General features: G+C 32.2%; 2 protein-coding genes across 2 annotated transcripts; both read right to left on the bottom strand.

The window, feature by feature from the left end:
• Window positions 1-600: 600 nt before the first annotated feature.
• On the bottom strand, window positions 601-7,616 carry LOC139487029 (uncharacterized). Its single transcript, XM_071272048.1, has 4 exons — window positions 7,304-7,616; window positions 6,578-6,718; window positions 3,693-3,713; window positions 601-1,134 (listed from the first exon to the last, which is right to left on the bottom strand). The coding sequence occupies exons 1-4, from the start codon at window positions 7,587-7,589 to the stop codon at window positions 866-868; spliced, it is 717 nt and encodes a 238-aa protein (XP_071128149.1). The 5' UTR covers window positions 7,590-7,616; the 3' UTR covers window positions 601-865.
• Window positions 7,617-14,211: 6,595 nt separating this feature from the next.
• Window positions 14,212-22,235, bottom strand: LOC139485776 (uncharacterized). The gene is made up of 5 exons (XM_071270417.1): window positions 22,097-22,235; window positions 17,475-17,597; window positions 16,422-16,497; window positions 15,320-15,546; window positions 14,212-14,313 (listed from the first exon to the last, which is right to left on the bottom strand). Exons 1-5 carry the CDS (start codon window positions 22,097-22,099, stop codon window positions 14,227-14,229), a joined length of 516 nt encoding a protein of 171 aa, XP_071126518.1. The 5' UTR covers window positions 22,100-22,235; the 3' UTR covers window positions 14,212-14,226.
• Window positions 22,236-22,824: the final 589 nt, after the last annotated feature.

Raw genomic sequence — 22,824 nt, 5'->3', positions numbered from 1 at the left:
GACGAATAGTAAGAGGAGGGTCAGTGAACTGCACAAATAAAGAGTATTGAGAGAACTACCAACATGGATTAAAACTGAAATTCACTACCATGTTGACAATTATTGGACGTCATGTCATATTAAAGAATCTTTACAGAAATTACCAAGAGAACATTTTATAAGATTCTTATTCTACTCTGGATAATTACTGAAAACATTAAATTTTTAATGGTAACCTCTAATATTAAGTTTAGGTTATCCTAGAGCGAAAAAATATGTTTTTCTAAAAGAAAAGAAAAGAAAAGCTGCTTAAGATACGAATTTTTAAAACCATATTCTCTAATCTTAGTGCTATTTTCACATTTCTTTATCACTAGTGAAATATACGGCAAATGATTGGTCGAAATATAAGTATTTCGTCAAATTTCTTGGTTTCTTCTGAATTTCCTAGTGTGACGTCATGAAAAAGGCGACCATGCCTAATGACGTCAAACATAAAGAATACAACTTTCTGCAAATCTTTGAAAAAGAAGGATAAAAATCATCAGAGAAACAGATTTCACCACTATAACTTGTGTATTACGATATTTTTACACTCTCAACAGTTAAATTTTAACTATTTAAAAAGCTCGGCAAGCCTCGCGCTTTATATATTAAAATTTAACTGTCTCGAGTGGAGAAATATCGTAACACTTGTTGCAGTGGTGGAATCTACATTTATTCAATTACGAAAGTCGTTAAAATTCTAGCACAATATCTGTTTAAAACTATACTACATGCATAAGTTCATTAATGTTTCGTTCTTTGTTTTAAGTGGTGTGGAGGAAATCACGTAAACATTGATAGTATGATAAAAAAAATCAAAATGACCTTGTCAACTTGTATCTCAAATATTTTTGAGACATGCCATCCAGGAAATGCGAGCTCCCCACATTTTGGTGTCTGCCCATACACGTATGCTCATAGTAAATCCATATCTAGAAAGGTTGCTGACTGTAGTGATCATTCTCGGATTAGTCTGCTTCGATGTATCATAAAGATATAATCCATATACAATGGCAGGTGTGTATTCAAACGGTGGATAGAACCGTATGTACGCCGAAGTTGGAAATCTTATCTGAGGAAAGACATGTTGACCGAAATCTCCTGATTGACCTGTTTGGAATGTAACAGAAAAAAAAATCAATATTGTAACTTTCTTTTAATCTAATTAAACGGCCTTTACCGACAGAAAGACAATGCCATTTTATGAAAGAAAACAAAACAAAAAAGTACACACAAACCACTTAACTTTGACAGAAGCTTAAAACAATCGAGGTTGACCTCATTTGCTCTAAAAAGTTGAGCAGTTCCAGCCTACCCACTAGTAACAACAATATTGTGTTGCCTATATTAGAATCCGACAAGTGTGTAACGTTGATATATCTTCATACCATATATAGAGGCGGATGACCGTGATAGATAAACACTTATTTCTTTTCTACCACTAACTAAGATAGTAACAAGTTTAAAACGTATCAAAGCTAGTTTCGTATGAATCGGACTTCCTCCAGACACTTGTCAAAAACAAGAGGATCAATGAAGCCAGATTATTTAATTTCACTTTCAGATATATTGATGATGTTCTTTCCATAAACAATCCGAACTTTTCTGATTGGGTTCCATTAATATATCCCCCAGAGCTAGAGATTAAAGAAACAACAGACACGGCTTCCTCCGCCTCATTTTTAGACATATCTCGAATTTGACTTACAGTCATCTCAGTACCAGAATCTATGACAAACGAGACGATTTTAATTTTGAAATTATAAATTTCCCCCACCTTAGTAGCAATATACCAACTTCATCTGCATATGGGATATATATTTCCCAACTTAATCGATATTCAAGAGCTTGCAGCTCCTACTCAGACTTTGTAAAACGTCATCAGTTTCTGAGTAGAAAGTTGATGAACCAGGGGTATGTCAAAGAACGTCTCGTCCTTTTTCTAAAAACGTTCATCGTTGAAAAATATTCCGTATCAACTTCACAAATAAAACACGATGGTCTTGATGTATAGATTCTGCGTACTGATGTTGTTTATCATCTTAACAACGTGTTTTATAGTTCTTTCATTTGTCTTTGTTCTATTATTTATATTACTTTTACAGTTGAATGGTTTTATGTGATATCCGTTTGACGTGACTCGGTACTTATACATCTCGTCAATGTGTTTGTATTGTCTTTCATTTTTTGGTGGCGTGTTTTGTATATGCGACTTTTTGTATTTCTTTGGTTCTTATAACGTGACTCTGTACTTTACAAGATCCCATCAGTATGATATTGTTCTAGTTTATGTCATTATGATATATTTCTATTATGAATTACAAAATACGTTGAACCATAAACGTCAAAATCATTCAATCGCGTAGTGGAATTAACTATTTGTGGATTCTTATAAATTCTATATATAACATTTGGGCCATTTTCAATCTCGGTCTATTTCTGAAATTTATTCTTACATACTTTTGATTTTTTAACCCTATATGCTAACATTGCCTATGTAAATTTTAAAATTGTTGGTATGCACATCTATGTGACATATAAAATTTTCTGACGTCAGACACACAAATCAATGAATGTGTTTGTAGATGGATCTTTTTATGTTCTGTTAAATTGTTCCCTTTTAAAATTGTTATACGATGATGACTGATGTACCAATATTTTGACTATTTTATTTATTGTGTCTGTTTATAGTTAACGCATCAATGTAAATATAACGAAATTTGATGAGACTGTCATCAAAGTGAGAGGGTTAGCGCTATAAAACTAGGTTTAATCCACCATTTTCTACATTTGACAATGCCTGTACTAAGTCAGGAATATGACAGTTCTTGTCCATTTGTTTTTGATGCGTTTTGTTATTTGATTTTGCCATGTGATTATGGACTTTCCGAATTGATTTTCCTCTTAAGTTCAGTATTTTTGTGATTTTACTTTCTAGTAAGCTATCTAATTTTTAACCTGTCCGATTGTGAAAATTGAAATATAAATACGAATAGCTTCTCAAGGATGAGAGATAATTCACACAACCGTGACACAAAAGAAAAGACAAATAATAAATACAGAAAATTGTAATATACTTAATTGAAAAATAGAACTAAAATTAAGAAAATTAAAAGTGAAATAAAGAGAAACGCTACCTTCAAAACGATAGGATGAACTGTGTTGTTAATCCTTTAACACTTACTTATAAAAATGAGACGAATTTAAGTAATATTTCTTGTGTTGCTCATCACAAGTAAAATACAAGAACAGTTTACATTTGGTGATTTCATAAAAGAGTAGAGGAACACGGAGTTCTTGCTCAAACAAAAGGAACATTTCAATGATATTTCCAATAACAGGCAACCATGTTGAAATCCGTACATTCGGAGAGATGATTTTAAATGTACTCCTGAGAATACTTAGTTCCATGACTTACTTGTAAGCAACAATATTCTGTCATAACACTTTGATAGGAAACGCAAAAAATTTATAAAATGTTATTTTGTAGATTCAGCAACGTTGTTTTAACGATACTCAGTGACCGTGCATTTTAGGTATTACTTAGAGTAAATGAAGTGAATATTTTCTGATATGCCAAAAGAGATGTATTACTTATATTATCCATGCTTTACTCCTTTTTAGTTATTTCATGATACGAACTATGGTAATTGTTTAAAGGTACTTACATATTTTCCGTGTTTTCGATACTGTGAAAAAAATATTATTGGAACTTTACATACATCAATGAACAATTTATATAAAGGAACTCAGTTTGCCCGACATACTCTAAATAAATCCTTAATTTCAAGTGTGCAATTTAGATATCAAGCATTTTTGACAAATTTCGATGAACTATAAAAAAAATACAAACCGTCATTGCAAAAAATGCTGCTACCTCTGGTGCATTATGCATTACTAGAACTTTCAAGAAAATAAGAAAAAGAATTGTTTAACCTTCACATCAGGTCGGATGACAATACAGTACATTGACAAGGTGTTATTTGATATTGTAAACAGAAGTATATGGAAAGAAGAAAAAGTCCTATTTACAAAAAAAATCCCAAGCAAGCAACTAAAAATAAAGAATTGGAGGACAAAAATTAATGTAATGAATATACAAACTTGACTATTTTACAAAGATGTATGATAGTATTTTAATTGTAATTATAAAAATGACTTGTTGAAGATACGGTTCCTTTTCATAGAAGCATACATAAGACGTTAACTTGATGAACAAAATATATTCATGTTTTAGGGAATCTATCGAAATAATTTGGAATTTGTCTTTAGCTAATGCATTCAAATGAGAGAAAATACAACACTGCATCTCCGGAACAACAGATTTTAAAAAAGCTTCCGAAATAAATATAACGATGAACGAGAAGCTGGACCCTGTTGGATAGTTGACAATGACAGTCATACCACATCTCATTATCTTCTTATATTGTAAAAAAAAAGGGTCAATAAAAATCATAACCGGAATGAGTCAATGTTCCACTAATTGGCATAAATGCGGATATTGATGTTTTAATTCCATGATACGTCACAATCTGTAATGAAGGATCTTACGGTATCGCGATGGTAGATATCTCTCATCTAATACTGATACATTTACTATTAGACATTTGCGGAAACTAGGTCTTAGGATTACACTTTAGACTTACAATTACAGGTGACAAAAACAATGGGTCATCTCAAAAAAAAAAAAAAAAAAGATACAAAATAGCAAAAAAAAAAATGTTTTCTCTGGTGCCTTCTATAAAAAAAAATGAAAGCAACACTTTAATATGTCCGAAGCGCTTTTTCGAATTAACCACTACAAACTGTGCCTTTGAAAAATTCATGGAAATGCGATGCACAAGTAACATATCATAACTATTACACTCGCTGCAGTGCAGTACATTTGAGATAGCAATGTTGATGTAGTTTTTGTTATGCACGATTGCAACTTTGTATCCGCAACTGTTGCCTTGCTGACTTAAATAGATTGATATTTTTTTTAACAATTTATTCTCGCCTGCTTCACTTTTGCATTTTTTATTCCTATCAATCAATTGAACTGATTTGCGTATAACCTTTGTGTTGAAATGAACAACGTCGCAGTGAGAGATCACGGGCTGTTCCGGTGGTTGGAACACCCCTTGTTTTGACGATCAATGCTTTTGAATGGGAATAAATGGTCGGACCCTCCCCCTTTTCATCCTGAGTAGGAATCCCCTTTTGAAAATGGCAGGATCTACCGTTGCGTCGTCAGTGCACTCAAATTACAATTCAATGAAAATAGTACCAGTCTCGGAACAGGTGTAAATGCTCATGTTGAAAATAAAGATAAGGTTTTAAGTATCTGAGTACACCTTTACTTACATTTCAACTGAGTAAGGCGAATAGTTTAAATTATATTTCCGACATAAAGAAGTTCGTTATTAAAAAAAATATCGAACGGCAAGTGAAATTTCATGAAGAATAAATTGCTGTATTTCGTATTTCTCTTTAAGACAAAATAAAAGAGAGAACGTATGCCTTAGCATAAACATGTCAACATGATTCATGGTTGATTGCACCTTTCCTAACACAAGGTCTTGTTGACAATATTACAGCTATTGTCCTAAACTAGCTACTGCAACGACAATTGCGAAATTTTTGTATGTCTCATGTATTTATTTTTAAAATAATTCTATAAAAAAGACGATGTGGTATTTTTGCCAATAAGACAACTCTCCAATAGATAGTTCACCGTACGGCCTTCAATAATGAGCAAAGCCCATACCGCATAGACAGCTATAAAAGGCTCCTAAATGACAAATGTAAAACAATTCAAACGAGAAAACTAACGGCCTTATTCGTGTTCAAAAAACAACACAACAAACGACAGCCACTGAATTAGAGGCTCCTGACTTAGGACAGGCAAATACATACATAATGTGACGGGGTTAGACATGTTAGCGGGATCTCAACCCTCCCCTTACCGGGGACAGTGGTGTAACAGTATAACATAAGAACGAACTATAAATGTAAGTTGAAAAAGGCTTAACGCATCAGAAAGATACCTATAGAAATACATCTATCAAAAAAACAGAGTGTACGAGGTCGGGTACTTGTAAATCCAAAAAATAGTTCATTGTGTCATACTTCGTACAATTACAGCATTTTCAACCTGGATAACACCGTATACCATAAATAATGTTTACACTTTAATGCAAATATATTAGGGAAAAAAACGTTGTTCAAATACAGAAAAAAATATCGTTACATTGTTTCGAATTGACAATTAATATTTTCACTTTGAGAGAGCCCAAGATTTATATGCTACCTGTAAGTGTAATTGTACTCCTAATCGTAGGTGTATGACAGTTTCCGCAAATGTCTATTTATCACTCAAAACAACTATATTTTTAACCAAAATGTGAGGATTTGTTCGAAAATGTAAACCGAAAGTAGTTTAGATGTTGCGAAATACACTCATTCCGTCAGTAAGTCTGACTTCGTAAACACTATGAATATTAGCATCATGATTTTGGACATTGTTATAAGACTAATATTAATAAATTCAAATTAAGAAAAAAATGTTTACCTTTTTGCTCAATTGCAGATATTCTCTGTAGCGCCGATGAAACTTTCCCGTACAGTGATATATAAAGTTTCTGTAGGTAAATCATATGCCGAATGAAAGCATCATAGTTTCTGCCTTGCATTGGCTCATCACCAGGTTCAACTGTTAAAAAAAATCTCTCTATATTTTAAGAATTGAATGCTTCTTTTTGTAATTTTATTGGAGTGTAAAAGTGTTGACCGAAGCACATTTTATATGAAGCGTGGATCTAGAAATGTGTACACGTATATACATTTGTATATATATTTATATATATTTTTTTAAAAATAACATCTCCATTAATTTCTTCTCTGAAATTGTTTCTCAATAAAATGACTTTATGAGTTGCACTAACAAAAAAATACTGCAATACATACTCAATCCAACAAATTTATCAAGTACAAAGTCTAGGTTCCTTTTGAAAACAGTCAATCGAACTGAGGATAAGGGACTCTTGATTAACTGATGGTTAAAGATTTGTTGTATTTATGTTGTAACTTGTATTTTGTTTTGTCGCTATCTTATATGCTTTACAACAATTGATAACTATATATATATTATATACATATGAGTGTATGATTTTTTTCAGTTTGTCACAAATATGTTTTAATTTGTGAATATAACAATAAAGATTATTATTAAAAGTAAACCAACCAAACAAAGCTTGGAGGTGTGTCTCTATAACATACATAATTGAATTTTAATTACCATTTAATCCCGATTCTTTAAAAAGACCCAACTCATCTGCTGCTCTCCCTATTTCCATTCTTTCTTTTTCCAATTCTTGTTTTATCTCTTCTTCAATATCAGATGAATATTGTTCATTCAACTGAGAAATATTGAAATTCGAAATCAGTGTTGGATTTGAATCTCCCAAAATATCTACTGATGGGTCTGTTGAACATGCTTCACCACTACAGCCACTAGATTCTGCACAACGAACTGTCCCTATCACCATCAACGATGCAAGTATAAAATTTAGTTTTCGATACATTTCTCTGTCATATAAAGTATTTAATATAACCTGCTATTATGTGCAGCAGGTTTTTATACCGAATCTACACTCTTTTGGGAAATTTTAGGGGATTTTCATTTGGTAATTTAGTTTTCGTTTTCACAAGTTGTTGACATTAAATGCACAATAAATCACACCATTAGCAATAACAAAAAAAATACGATACGATATTTTAGATACTGTTTCATTGATTATAAATCTGTTGTGACATTGTTTGCGCCGTCCGAAAGGGCCTAATGAGTACTCTGTAAACAGAATACTTCAGGGTTAATTATTTTGTATTGCACTCATATGTCATGAAACGAATGGTTTTTGGTGTTCTAATTGGTATTTCTTGCGTTTTGTTGCCTTCCTATTTTAATTGAATAATTCATTTTGAAATAGGAATGATAAACAATTTTTCTAACTTTTTCTTGTTCCTCGACAGTAACCTGTGCTTGGGCGGGCAAAATGGTATATGCTTTTGTATTGTATTTTACATTGATATAACTTCTTCTTCGTGTAGTATTTTATTTACTCTCCTTCGGGTACTAGTATTTTGTTTATCATGCACAACATGAACAATTAAATTACTTGCCTTGTCCGGTGTTCGTCTAAACGGTTCTGTTTTATTCTGTATTTTGAAGAAAAAAATATATGACAGTATCAGAATATAAAGATCCTAAAAGTGATATCATATATTGGAAGATCAATCATTGTACACAATATGAATTGATTGCATAATGCTTCATATAAATATTTGAAACGTTACATGAATTTTGAACAGCGGTATACTACTGTTGTCTTTATTTACAGACGTTACAGAATTTCTGAATATTTCAAATGTTTTTTTCAAGTTATATCATATTTCATTTTCATAAACCTATTGCTATATGTTTAAGAGCAATTACGCAAGCATAACGATATAAAATTGTATATTCACATTCCAAATGTATTCACTAAATCAACTATGAACCTTAATGCGGGGTTCACACATTGCCGATTATTGCTCCCGTTTGAGATCAGACAGCGATACGACACGAAAAGTGAAAAAGTCGGATTAGTATCCTCAATTATCTGAACGCAGTCGTTTTAGTTCGTAACAGATTCCTACTGGTCGGGAAGGGTCCGAATAGTTCGGCAAAGCACCCCGACAGTTAGGTGCGTCCCGTAACATTCGGGGAAACTCAGCCGATTTTGTCTAGTCGGATTACAATCGTGCCTATGTCGTGACAGATTCTGCTGTATCGGATCGAATTCCTAACAATGTTCTGTGTATTCGGGACGGTGTCCTGTGGAACGGGAATGATCTGGAGAAGTCCCGACAATAACAGAATACAATACGACTGAGACCAGACAAAGCCGTTTGCAATGCGATAGAGCGGACCGTGATAGGATTACGTTCCGACAGTACCTTATCATCCCGATTATGCCGACAGTTTTCGAACAGATAACTTCCGTCAGCGTCGGTTCACTGTCTTGTCACTATCTGATCTCTGTCGGATTACATTCGGTAGAATCGGGACGCAGTCGTGACAGACTCGGTCGAATTTTACCTGGCGAAAGATACAAATCGAAAATCCATCCACGATTAACAGGATCTTGATCAGACTTTTGACAAATTTTAATCGGGAATGGTCCTGTCAAGGACGGCAGTAAAAATCGTGAATGTGTGACCCCAGCTTAAACAGTTAGTGTTGGAAAATATTGTGATTTGAGATTAAACTAAAAGGGGAATACAATAGATATTTCCAAGATATCTCTTGCCAATCTGAAAGACCAAACTACGTATTTTTCTGGTATCAGATTATATGAGTTGCTCCTTCGTATAGGTTATTCAAAATAAAAGGCTTGAATTTCCTATCCGCCTTTGGTTATACTTTTGTCCTTATTCTAAAGAAGAGACATTTATTGTCGACGTGCGCATCAGGTGCATTAAAACTGGTACTTTCAATGTTATTATCCACACTACCCTTCTTGATACATGGATTTCTATTCATTTTGAATTCCAGTTGAAAATACGTATACAATATTTTCTCTTATAGGCATACAACCTTTTTTTTTTTTTAAAGATAACCCACTGCTAGAAATGTCTTGATTTTGCAGAGAGTTGTATAAGCGTTTTCTCCATGTAGAAGGACTATTTGAATTTGAAATAATTTAAAGTGTAAACTAGTTGTTTTTGCTGGTGTTTTGTCAGAGGTATGTTTGAATTTTGTGTGAAGAATATTTACATGGTATTCCGAAAATGCCTGTACTAAGTCAGGAATATGACAGCTGTTATCAGTTTGGTCTGCGCTTTTGATTTTGCCATTTGATTAGGGACTTTCCGTCTGTAATATTCCTTGGACTTCAGTATATTTTCAATTTGGTTTTTACTTTCAATTAAAAAATGTATATGTATAAATAAACATTTACCAAAAAGACGAAAGCCTAAAATATCGTCAAAAGATTCTAATAAGTTACAGAAAAGTAAGGAATTATAATTCGTACATAACCTGTTTGAAGGCAAAGAGGTAAACATAATATTGTACGGTCCGAGGATGACAAAAATAGTACAAAATGCAAAAATTAAACTCTAATTTGCAAGGACTTTGTAATTTGAGCCTAAGGATCGAGAGTGTGATGACTACTTGATGTCTCTGGCATGTAATCTTGTTGAGCATGCTGTCAATAATATGGAATTGTATGCGACTGTTATACAAGTGAATGTTTAGCTAGCTATAAAATCAGTTGCTATCCAGTTGTTTTCTAACGTGCGTTATGTTTGTGTTTTTGATTTTGCCATTTGATAAGAAACTATCCATTTTAAATTTTCTTTGGACTTTGGTATTTATTTATTTTACTTTTTACATATATATATATATATTCACGACAATATTATATTGTTTAAATCGTTGGAATATGCAAGTTTTGTAGTAAGCTGACAGGCAGACGATTCGGTAGAAGTATGTGCTAGTTGTTATCGAGTTCTTTACTAAATATTCATAATCTGTATCTGAAGAACAACTTTACTGAAGTACACATGGAACAACTCTGGTACTGAGGCATATGGTATCAAAATACATCACAACTTCAATTAAATCAAGGCAGTTATCGTATCAGAGTTGAACGGATAAATCAACTAATAAAACACAGAGAACCCTATTTTTTTCAAAATGAAACCTATAAAAGCAGGTTAACTATTCAAATGTAAAACTTAGTATAACCACATGGGGTCAACATGAAATGTCACATCCTTGTCCATAAAGACGATTATTTCAAAATACAGGATATATTAGTGTAGTCAGAGTCTACATATCTGATCTAACAAAAGAAGCTTCATATTTAATGTACAACTCGTATTTAAAAAATGTTTACATGGAACATCAGAAATACAATGAAAAAGGTGATTTGATATAATTGTCAAAGAACAAAGGACAATACTGTAAAAACAATTAGACAGATCTACATGCATGTCAGAGCATTTTCATTAATCAAAATACAAATGCAAAACATATATATTTATTTTGTTAGTTCAGATAACTGAACTGAACAACAATATAGGCGCGAAAGAAGGACTTATTCGTCAAATTGTCAGTTGTAATGAAAATGTTTTTTTAAGAGATATCTATAATAGGTTCTGTCTACAGGTACTGCGTACATTCAAAAACAATAAACTTTACCGCCTGTTGTCAAAACCTTTTAAAACTAGTTATAACAATGTGTGAGACAAGATACTGACGTTCAAATATGGAAGACTAATTCAGGTACGATTTTGAAGTGCATTTAAAACTAATTATTCTGAAAGCTTTGTCCAAATAAGGCTAAGGGAATGTATTCATACTGGAAAAAGACCTAAGAGTTTCGAATAATTAAACATTTCGTAAATAGAAAATTTACAGATAACTTACAGGTGTGTTATTGATATTTAGGTACCAAGTCGAGAATATGGCAGTTATTATCAAATAGTTCGTTTCTATGTATGTTGCTGTTTGATTTTTTTTTTGCACTTCAGTTTTCCTGTTGTTCCTTTGATTTCCTCTTATAGTTGATATGTTTCCCTCGATTTTAGTTTGTAACCCGGATTTGTTTTCTCTCAATCGATATATGACTTTTGAACACCAGTATACTACTGTAACAGTTGTCTTTAATTGAGAAAAGAGAAATATTTAGAAACCGTTAGAAATGTACGATAGTGTGAGCTATTATGTATGCATATAAATCAACTGCTATGCAAATCTAGTGTCATCATATCTTATAACAATAAGTAATTTGTGAATGTACAAAAAGATACTTTTCGTTTCTTTTTGGTCAAGAATTTTCGATATAAGCAGCACTTTGTTCTTTTGAAATTCTGTATAGTATGCTTATGTTCATAAGTATCGCAAGAAATAAGAATGTAAACTCAAACCCATGCAACAGTTGATATATAAGTACAAAAAATATAAAGGTCGAGATTTTGAAAATTCAATCAAGTTTACAAAATTGAAAAATCCGTCGGTCGTTGAGCTCATGTTAAGGCTTAGATGGACCAACAAGCTGCAACTATCCTTGTTTACGCTTTGTCATTGTATCATCAATTGAATCAAAACTGAGTTGGAAATGAAAGGAACGTGTTTTCACATGATATAAGGAAATATATATATTTTTTTAAACCTGATGTAATTCATTTACAGGAAAGATAATGTTCTTCTTCTGCTGATATTTTTTCTTGTCGAACAGTCATTATTGATCAAGATTTTATGCATATTTAAAATATGTCCTATAAATCATAATGGTTGTCATTATAATTTTAGCATTTTGCAATCTGACTAAAAATAGGTTCATGATGGTGCTATTCAATAGTTGAAAAATAAGTTTTATATGTACTTCACTTAGATTGTGAAGGTTAAAGATATTTACTTTTTCTGTAAGTTCTTCCTTAAGATAGTCTGACTATATTCGTCTACACGCAATTTTTATTTTCAAATGATAATGGTTTGACTATATTATAAATTTAAAAATATTCTATTCTCATAATATTTTATGACGGTCTATAAGTAGTGCATACTCATGTCAAAATCGAAACAAGTCTCTAGCTCAATTGTATCTATCATGTCGAAGGCAAACCCAACGAGTCACAATAATTCAACATGAATTTAACAAGATGTACGGGTAAACATCATCGCCAGAGCAAACTAACTAAAGACATCTTCATTGAAGTAAACAGACAATATGTTTATTTACAACATGTCAAGTAGCGTTTTCCCCTTGTGATTATTTATTTAATATTTCAAAATACATTCTCAAAATAACAACAAAATCAAGATATGACATAAACACCAATGAAAGAGGCTCTGTTCTTGTGTATAGCACATGCATATTTGACGAGGTTAAAATGTTTGATTTTTAGATCGCATTCTCTGCTTTGAATTTCGATTAGTGGGCTAACTTAGCGTCAAGGAAATAAAAAAATCAAATTAGTACACGTCAAAACTCTTGCAACAGTAACTTGTACATGGATAAAAAAACTTAAATAGAAACAAAATAGGAAACACATAATACGGTCTTAAAACTGGCTTCGGTTATTGAAGTTCATATTTCTAAATATAAAATCGTCCAGTTCTTATATTGCTTGATGTACTTCATGTAAGATTTTATACAACACCATCATGATATGTAAAGGAATGTATGATCTTGTAAAAAAAAAACTAAGAAGAAATGAGTAAAACATTGTAAGTGCAGAAAAACTATACAAACACTTTTTAATTTCATATTTAACCCCTTCATACTCAAAAGCGTAACACCATGCATGGATGAAACGTTATGTTTTTGTCCTTCTGTAAAGTGGTCATTTTAGACCAAGACAAAACTCATTCTGCGAAAGAGGAAAATATTTAACACAAGACACGTTTTTGACATTGTCATAAAGTGGGAGCTTTGGTTAGTCATTTAACCAGGATCAACCCACCATTTTTTCTAAAAAAAAGTCCTGTATCAAGTCAGGAATATGGCAGTGGTTATCAAATAGTTCGTTTCTATGTATGTTGGCCTTTATTTTTGTTGCACTTTAGTGTTCCTGTTGTTTCTTTGTTTTCCTATTATAGTTGATGTGTTTGATTTTGCTTTGTAACCCAGATTTGTTTTTTTTTTCTCAATCGATTTATGACTTTTGAACATCGGTATACTACTGTTGGCTTTATTTCAACTTCGTTTACATTCTTCATCAAGGAAATTGCAAGAATCGAGATTTTTTTTGTGGTAACCTTTTACAAGCATACCAAATTGTGTCCCGTTCGAACATTTTGACAGAAAATGATACACGTTCAACAAATCAAACAAGATCGGAAATCGCACAAAATCGTACTCATAAAATGACGACCCATATTCTATGACGCTCATTCCATAGGAGGTCAACATAGCAATTTAATGAAACTATAACGTGATGGTATAATCCAAAAGTAGCATGTAATTTATGCTTTCATTATAAAATAAAGAAAGGCATGATTGATTCGTCTCAAAGAAACACTTAATTGATCCCTTGCGCGATGAACTTTACGGAAGATGATTATAATTTTAATGTTCATATTTCTTTTACAAGAAATCTATAATATGTTTAGATCTGATCGTGTACCACTGACAAGTGAAATAAAACATGAAATAGAGCAACGATAATTTAATTTTTTTCTGTCTTTAAAATTTTCAAGAATTCTTGTTTACTAACTAGACCATCTCTGTCTCTGTCAGCACCATCTACCATTTCCTGGAAAAAGAAAATTAGCATGCTGTATTAATTGGTCAATACATAATTTTTTCTTCTTTTTGATGTTTTCCTTCATGATGTTGTAGAAACGTCGAACCTGCGTAAGTAATTTTATAGCTACACAGTTATAACGAGTTTCGCATATTACAACTACAAATAATAATTACAAGAAGGATGGCGGAAAACAGCCTTGAGTACCAATATGCTTCAAAATGTGAAAATTTTATGTTTCTTGTCAGCTCCGAATGTATAAATTCTTACCTCCATTTTCTTACACTGGCCAGATACCACTGACGGTATATTCAGCTCAGTAGACAGTGATTCGGTACAGACATACCGTTGTTAATTTTCTAATTTGAAGTTTATGATACGCCAATTATATAAAATACCCACTTTCATAATTATAGACTACTGACGAAATAACTATAAAGTTTATTTGGTTGTGCTCAACGGAAGATAATCCAATTTGAATTATGGTAGAATCCGCAATAACAAATGCATTTTCAGTCTGATACGTAAATCAAGTATATATTTTATAGATTGGTTGATTGATTGGTGTTGAACGCCACTTTCAACATTTTAAATGTATAAATATATGGTTTTACGTTGCCTGTCAACTTATCATTAATTTTGTTTATCTTCACTTTCTTGCGATATGTCGATATTGCCGCTGGTTGGCTGCTAGTCCAAAGATATCATCAGATGAGAAGTCAGTGCACGGGTATGGACATAAATTAGAACATAATTGGCCTTAATTCAACGTTATTTGAGGTCCATTTTGGTCATACAGGGCCTCATGTATTCAAATGTTTACACATCTTTGACATTGTAACATAAGAGCTATCTCTTTGAATTGATATTTCATCGGGTTCTGATGTCAACTCAATCTTATTCTTCATTTTCATATAGAACGGAGATCATACATTTATCCATCAAGCCATGTACGCATGTATATCTAATATTTCTCTTATGTACCGTATATATTTATTCAGTAGTTTATACATACATCTACTTCCCATTCTGTTATAGGTAAATCTAAGCCCTGTTCTTTTGCTCTTTTCTCCGTCTGTGTAAGTCCAAGCTCATCAGCTATTTGCATAACATTATGCTTTGCAATTTTGCCCTTTTCTTCATAATCAAAAAGTTCAAATGCCTTTAACATGTCTTCTTTTGTATCTGGACCTGTCATTTTATCTGACATTATTTTCAGAAAGTCGTTGAAGTCCAGAAGACCTACAAACACATTTTAAACATAATTATTTTCGTGTTCAAGTTATTAGCCAACCAGCTGGTCTCTTATCTTTGAAAGTTTTTACGGTGTGTTTTACATAGTACGACATAGGGTTTAGGTGAATAAAGCGGGACGTCTGTGTGCATGTATAACTTGTTGGATAAACCACGCATGTTTTCACATGCTCTTCGTACACCTCGCGACCATTTTTTATGTAAAGTTTTTGTTTAAACTTCTATTGTTAGGAGTCAATTGTTGTTGTATTGGTTTGATGATCTGTTGCTGTTGTTTGCGTGGTCTAATTTACTGTTGTACAGAAAAATCATAAGTTTGTTGTCATATTTCACTTACCTACCAACTCACAATGTTGTCATACGATGTTTGCTTGTCATGTTTTGGAATTTTTGTCTGATTTTCGAAATCCTCTGGTTTTATCCATTTGAATGTCTTAAAAAAATTTGCCCATGGACCTCCATTTTTCTTTTTTTAAATCTTTTACATGTATAATAATAAGCCATTTGTAAAAGATTTATAAAATTTTATTTATCTTTTAATAGTTTTTGAGAACTTTAACTGGTCAATGATAAAGCTATAAAAAGTCAAGAGAGATAATTTTCCCGCCAAAATTCCAATGGTTTAAAATATCTCGAAAACAGGCATATTGACCCCTATATTTTTTTTGGCTTTTTTTATTCCTCAATTAATCCCCTATCAATATATACTAGTGTTATGGAAAGCTATTTATTCTGAAACTAAGCAGCGAACTTCCTTAAATAAATATGCGACTTAAATGATTTAACAAAAAAATAAATAGTTGGTAAGAAAATGTACATACATGTAGTAGTTGAATATATATTAGTTGAACAAATATAATTACCGTCTTTGTCACATTCTGCCACCAATCGTTTTAGTTCTTCTTTAGTTGGTTCAAAGCCTAACGCTCTGAGTGCTATCTGAAAGACAATTACCGCTTAACAACAAGGTAAACATTAAACAAAACTTGTATCAAAAATCAAAATATTCAGCGATAACCTTTCACTAATTTCAATTATATGTTAAACTCATAATTTATAACTTTCTATGATATTTGATGCACCATGACAGTTTGCTGTAAAACAGTTATAATGTCAGTACCCAATTTAGTTAAAAACGAAATGTACAGCGTTTGTAGAAATGCAGATTTAGTGACTGATTGTTGCTTGCTTAACGTCCAGTGGAAACTATTGCATGCATATTCATGATGAGAACACATTAATACAACATATGTTTTACATAGTGTTATATTTATACCTATGCATAGAAACTATTTTGTGTTAAATATGTCCTACTTGCAGTATGTTCTTTTTTGATCGGCCCGATTTGGTGGTGAAATATCTTACAAAGTCTATCCGAATGAGTTTGCCATGAATTCCGTTCCAACCGGTGCTAGGGGAGTCTTTAAATAACAGAGAGGTGACATTTTTCTTTTTTGCTTCGTGTTTAAAGCCTCAATGTATCTTTGAGTTGAAAACAGCAAAACAAGCACTGTTCTTTGCTTTGTATGTTTTTATTTGGCTGTGCATGTACTGATGTTGTGCCATTGTTAATATCTTTTTTGTTTCTATCAATAGAAAGTGAGATCGGGATGAAGAGAGGACAAGTTTGATTGCGATTTGAAATAGTTATTTAGGGAATAACAATACCGTTTGCGTGTTCCAACTTTGTGTATAAAGCGATTTGTTTGCACATTTGTCTGGTTAGTTTGTAAATCGTAAAAAACGGATTTGAAGATTGCTTACAAACGATGCATTCACATCATAATGATGCTATAAATTTAGATTAGTAAGATCTGATTTCTTACTAATGTTTATTTAGGTAACCATTGAGCACATTACATCTTCTTACTTAATACAATCAAGGTATTTCGCAAAAATGTTCTTTTGTCTCTTACCTTTAATTCACTCCCATCGATAGTCCCAGAACCATCCGCATCAAATAGATCAAAAGCTTGTCGGAGGTCCCCCTTCTGTTGATTGTTCAGTTGTATTGTAGCTGGTTTGGTTTTATTGTCATCCTGTCAAGATAACGTATGCTGTTTAAATGAGATCATGATTCAGGTTCACCGCTGATGAATGTTTAAACTGATCTTATACAAAGAAGTAGGTTCAGTTAGACCCCTTTTTGGCCCCAAAATATAGCAGTTTTACAAAATTGTTAAAATGTAAACTGTTGGTTATTTATTGGAAAGTAGAATGCTTCTGCTACATAAATATGGGCTGTTTTTGACAATACAATGCACATATATCGGGAACTAGCATCATTAACTCGTGCTAAATTACTGAAATCTTTTGACGGTTTCCGTCTGAAATGAAAGTGGCCGCACTTGTGTTCATTCTTAATATTGAAATATAAGTTGTATATGATGATAATACATAACATATATAAAGGTTGAGGATGACCACGGATGCGACCACTTTCATTTTTGACAAAAACCATCTGAAATAGACACGCAAGTGTTTAAGAGGCTGTCCAAGTAAATATTAGGCAAATCCTATGATATTGGTGGCACAACATAATTTTTTCCCACTGAATTTTTGGTTCCAATGCAATGTTTATATCATACAAAGGATATATATGTCAAAGATATTTTTGAATCAACAGTTGATGGCTCAGAAAATGATTTTAAAGTTCACTAATAATGCAACAAAATTTTGTACAAAATGAAGAGTTATCTCCCCTTTTCAATGAATTTTCAGTGCTTCCTATGTATTTTTTTTCTCTTTATTTGTTGCAGTTAATAAAAAAAACAAATTTAACTTTGAGAAAGAATGAATTTGTGATATGAAATAGATGAAAAAATTTTGAAAACAAAATTTGTCATGTGCCATCCTTGTTTTTCCATTGACACCCTCTTAAAAAGTGTCCAAAATCTTTCGTCAGATGAACTTGAAATTTGAGGCCATAATTGGCCCTTACCGGACCTACTCCTTTGCATATTTTTGTAACAAACTCTGTTATATCAGTTTTTCTAAAAGTATTCATTAAAAGCTATGTTGCCTTATGTACACATCGAGTGCGGGAGCTCGTAGGTTATACCAACGGAATTTAGAACAAAAGGTATACCATATGGTAGTGACTGCTTAATTCTCCATTTAGCAGTGTTTGATGGAGTATGAGGACATACAAGTCAGCCTTGAGTCTCGCTAGTCTGTTACCGGTATGTCTCCCTGAGTATTGTTAACTTGAGAACCAACACGCAATAAATCCAGCTCAGCTTGTATGTGTACAACAATTTTTCAAAGCAGGGTTCATATCATATCACCACATTTTCTTGTTCTGATATATGTAATATTTGTGACTGGAGTTTAAGCACATATATTTCATCTTTAAAACCCATCTAATAAGTGGTTACCTCGGACAAATGAAATGGGTCAAGTAAATTGTAACCACCATTTTCCAACTACACGGTATTTTCTGATATTATTGACTACTTTATTCAATCATTTCGTACATTCAAATGTTTGACATCGGGAAGAAGAATCAGACAGTACTTTAAAATGTGCCACTTTTATTGGGGTCACATACCAAATGCATTAAGACTAGAGTTCGGACGGTAGCGAATAATCAGCATTACTTCGAAGAAGAGAATTATGAGTTCAAGAATGTGCAAATAATACAGAAAAAGCTACCGAGTAAAACATTTAGCAATTTGCTTAGAAAATAACAAAAAATCACAGGCACTTGTCTCAGAAAAAAATATCCGACATAAGGCACAATAGACAAGTGCCTGTGCAAAAAAAAAAGCAACAAAAAAAACCCAGAATAAAGTATTCAAAATATAGAAATATGACGGAAGAGAATAATAATACAACGAATTCAAACAAAATATGGAGTCAGACTTTCTTCAAATTAAACATGTAAACACATGCTAATAGGATTATGCGGGATGTATAAATACGCAACAACGTCCGCCTAGAATGGGTATATTGTATATCTATGCTATGTGTATTGCTACTGCAAAGTGCACTTTCTGTGGTTAAATTTGCAGCAATTATTTGAACATTTCAAATTTTATTTTCAAGTGGTAGTTCAAATTTCCAATCATCCGTCCAGTTTTCTGAACTTGATTGGATTTTTTCAATAATCTGTTCTCGAACTTAATGTGCATGGAATATTTGTCACTAAACGTTATGCAATTAACAGATAATGAATCAACCATAATCGAAGATTGAAGAAGAAAACAGAAACGAATTATTATCATACCTTTAGTAAACCGTCAGTTCTGTAATTATTTAAGGCCGTGGGTAAATCGAAAACAAACAATTACGACTTGTTATTTTTTTTTATAATTGGGTATTGGAGATCACAGACCTTTTCAACCTTGAGAAATTCACACCGTTAATTAATTATAACAAAAGATATATGTTTAACGCACGTAATGAGAAAATCGTGTAATTTCTTTTATACAAGAATAATTTGACAATTACTATTCCTTTAAAGTATTATGTTGCATAAGTATAGTATTGAATTTATACTGTCCATTAAAGCTGTAGTAAGAAATCCATTACTTGGTAAAACGAGACATAAGTTAAATACTAGTTTGGCTAAAGAAAATAAAATCTGCTCCCCCTTTTTTGAATTTGAGTTTTACGAAAAATGGATTTCATTATTGGTACCATTACTGACTGACTGTCGAATAGAACATGCATTTGTTTAGGGTATACTTGTTGTGCATGTATCACAAACTAAATTATAAGGTGATTTTGTTTTTTCCACAAGTTACATAAAATATAAATAGTAGTGCCATCATTTTCAATGCACATAAACATTGTAATATTGTACATGTTGTATGCCGGTGACAAAAGACAAGCAGTTAATACTTTGGTGAGTTATGCATATATATGCATGATAACAATAAAAAAAAATATCATGAAAATTACACGTAATTGAAAATAAACCTTGTATTTATCTATTTTGATTAAATTTATTACAAAATAAGATAAGCTTGACGTATCGCACACTATTCAAGCTTTCATTGATTTTGATCAGTACTTTTAAATTATTTAATAGCTTCACACAGTGAAAAATTTAAAATCACTTTATTCTGTTTTAAAATAATCACAAACGTTAGATTAACGATTTCCTTTTTTTGCACTTTACAATGGTAGTGATGCTCGGTCTTATGTTTATGTTGTGTTATGTGTTCTGTTGTGTGTCTTTCCGTCGTTTTTTTGTCATGGTATTGTCAGATTTTTTACGACTAATGAGTTTGAATAACTCCTTTGGTGTTATTTTTTCCATTTTTTAAGAAAAAATTTTAGTTATGAAAAGTAGAATTGTAATGATCCATCCATGAAAGAGACACCGTCGTCATTCGAATGCTTGTATCTTATGCGGTAGGTCGGAAATTTGCTAAAGGTATTTAGAGTCAGGGCAAAAACGGATTGATTTATAGTCATGATGATATGTCCTGGTATGATATATGTGGACATGCAGTTACCCGGGTGAATTACTACTAACGGTAAAAATCTGGCTCGGCGTGTGAGTCCAGTGTGAGAGTATCTTCATAAGAAGAAACTATTGCATCAATCAAATACAAGAGTTACTATTACTTTATCCATGGCCATGGAAAGAAAGAAGTCATGCCAAACGATTGCATATGGTCGTATTAAAAATTCAACATCACAAAAATTTTGAATTATTTGAAATACTATGATTTCAACCTAGGACTAAATAACCTGAGCTGTAAATGGGCAATTTCGGAATTTTGAGTCCCCAATGCTTTTCGTACCTGATTTGGCCTTTTAATTTAATCGTTCATGATGAGTCTTTTGTAGACGTACAAACCATGATCGAGTTATAATCTCACCTTCCCTGGGTGTTTTTAAATTTGCTTGAAGTGATGTAAATATCCATTGCCACTTTCTGTTTGATCTTGAAAGAATACATGTACATTACGAAACCTTTGCCAAACTCTGGAGGGGTTGATAGTTGAATTATTGTATACAACATTGCTGACGCCATTATGCTAACCATCTATATACGCCCGTTTTAAAATTTTAAAAATGATAGCAGTCAAATGTACATGTATATTATTTCTTTTCAGCTCCACTGTCTAACTATCATTTTGATTTGTTGCGATTTACAATATCAAAAACACTCCATTCGTTCTTGATTTAGCACGAGTACTTTTTGATTCGAGCGTCACTAACGAGTCTACTTGTAGACGAAGCCCGGGTCTGCGTATAAATATTATAAGCATGGTATCTTTGACGAATTTTCTTACTCCATTTTCGAACAGCGAGAAGGCAACTAAAAATGAATTTTAGACAACATTTAACCTATAACTCATTGTTAATTATACTATAAAGCTTGCGGTGGAAAAGACCACAAGAATATATAGATAAAATGAAGTCATTATTTCTCACAATAAACGTATATTCTGACAAGTCGTATTTTTATTATAAATACAAAAAAAATGTTATTATAGAATAAGAATAAAACCTCAGAAATAATCACGCTTAATTTTACCAGTTTTAAAAACAAACAAATATATATATGAAGTTTACATACCATTTCATTTATTCCATATGCTTGTTCAAATGATTGTCTTGTGTGTAACGGAACATGATATTATCGAACGTCTTGGTTCGCTACTCTTGTTAAAACTTCGATGTAATTTGCTCAACCAAGTTAAAATATCCGTTCGCGTCACAGCCTTATTGTATACGTTTCAAATACATGTTTACAATTGTTTTATTAATGACCAAATTAGACATAGGGTATTTAAAAACGGTAGTCCATAGATAGGAATTTCTTCTATATATATGCAAACAAATTCTTGTCGGTGAGTAAATTAAAGCTATCAGTCTGTACCGATATTGAACGGTGAAGTGTTTGATAATATTTAAAAACGTCTTTATTACACGTCTTCATTGTTAGATAGTAGTATTTAGAATAATACCTATTGTGTCGAGCTTTTTATCTTCTTGTTAAACATATCAAAAGGTTAAGTAGATTTTTACCAAAAATGTTTATTTTGATATGATTAACAATTGTTATTACCTCGTGAGTGTTTTCTTTTCAGATTTGTCAACCTTCGGTTTATTCGAATGCAAAGTATATATATATATATACGCATTTTAAATACAAGTAAATACTGTAGATTTAGAGTTCTCCGTATACCATGTATACCTTTCAAATCTGCAAGACCTCAACTTATGCATCCACACCGAGATTTTCCCATATAAAAAGCCTATAGAGTTATGATTTGTGTTAAACCTTCTAAATTAAATTGAAAC

Source organism: Mytilus edulis, chromosome 8 (genome assembly GCF_963676685.1).
Source record: "Mytilus edulis chromosome 8, xbMytEdul2.2, whole genome shotgun sequence".
NCBI lineage: Eukaryota > Metazoa > Mollusca > Bivalvia > Mytilida > Mytilidae > Mytilus > Mytilus edulis.
This window is presented reverse-complemented; position numbering and strand designations above follow the sequence as displayed.

What these genes read in the sequence shown, in the direction of transcription:
- LOC139485776 (XM_071270417.1), bottom strand. An exon ending in GGCAGAATGTGACAAAGACG is followed by an intron (nt 15,547 to 16,421) that starts GTAATTATATTT and finishes ATGTGTTTGTAG; the next exon opens with GTCTTCTGGACTTCAACGAC. An exon ending in TAACAGAATGGGAAGTAGAT is followed by an intron (nt 14,314 to 15,319) that starts GTATGTATAAAC and finishes TTCTTTTTCCAG; the next exon opens with GAAATGGTAGATGGTGCTGA.
- LOC139487029 (XM_071272048.1), bottom strand. Translation starts at nt 7,589, where the DNA reads ATGTATCGAAAACTAAATTTTATACTTGCATCGTTGATGGTGATAGGG. An exon ending in TAAAGAATCGGGATTAAATG is followed by an intron (nt 6,719 to 7,303) that starts GTAATTAAAATT and finishes TTTTTTTAACAG; the next exon opens with TTGAACCTGGTGATGAGCCA. An exon ending in ATCTGCAATTGAGCAAAAAG is followed by an intron (nt 3,714 to 6,577) that starts GTAAACATTTTT and finishes TTTTTTTCACAG; the next exon opens with TATCGAAAACACGGAAAATA.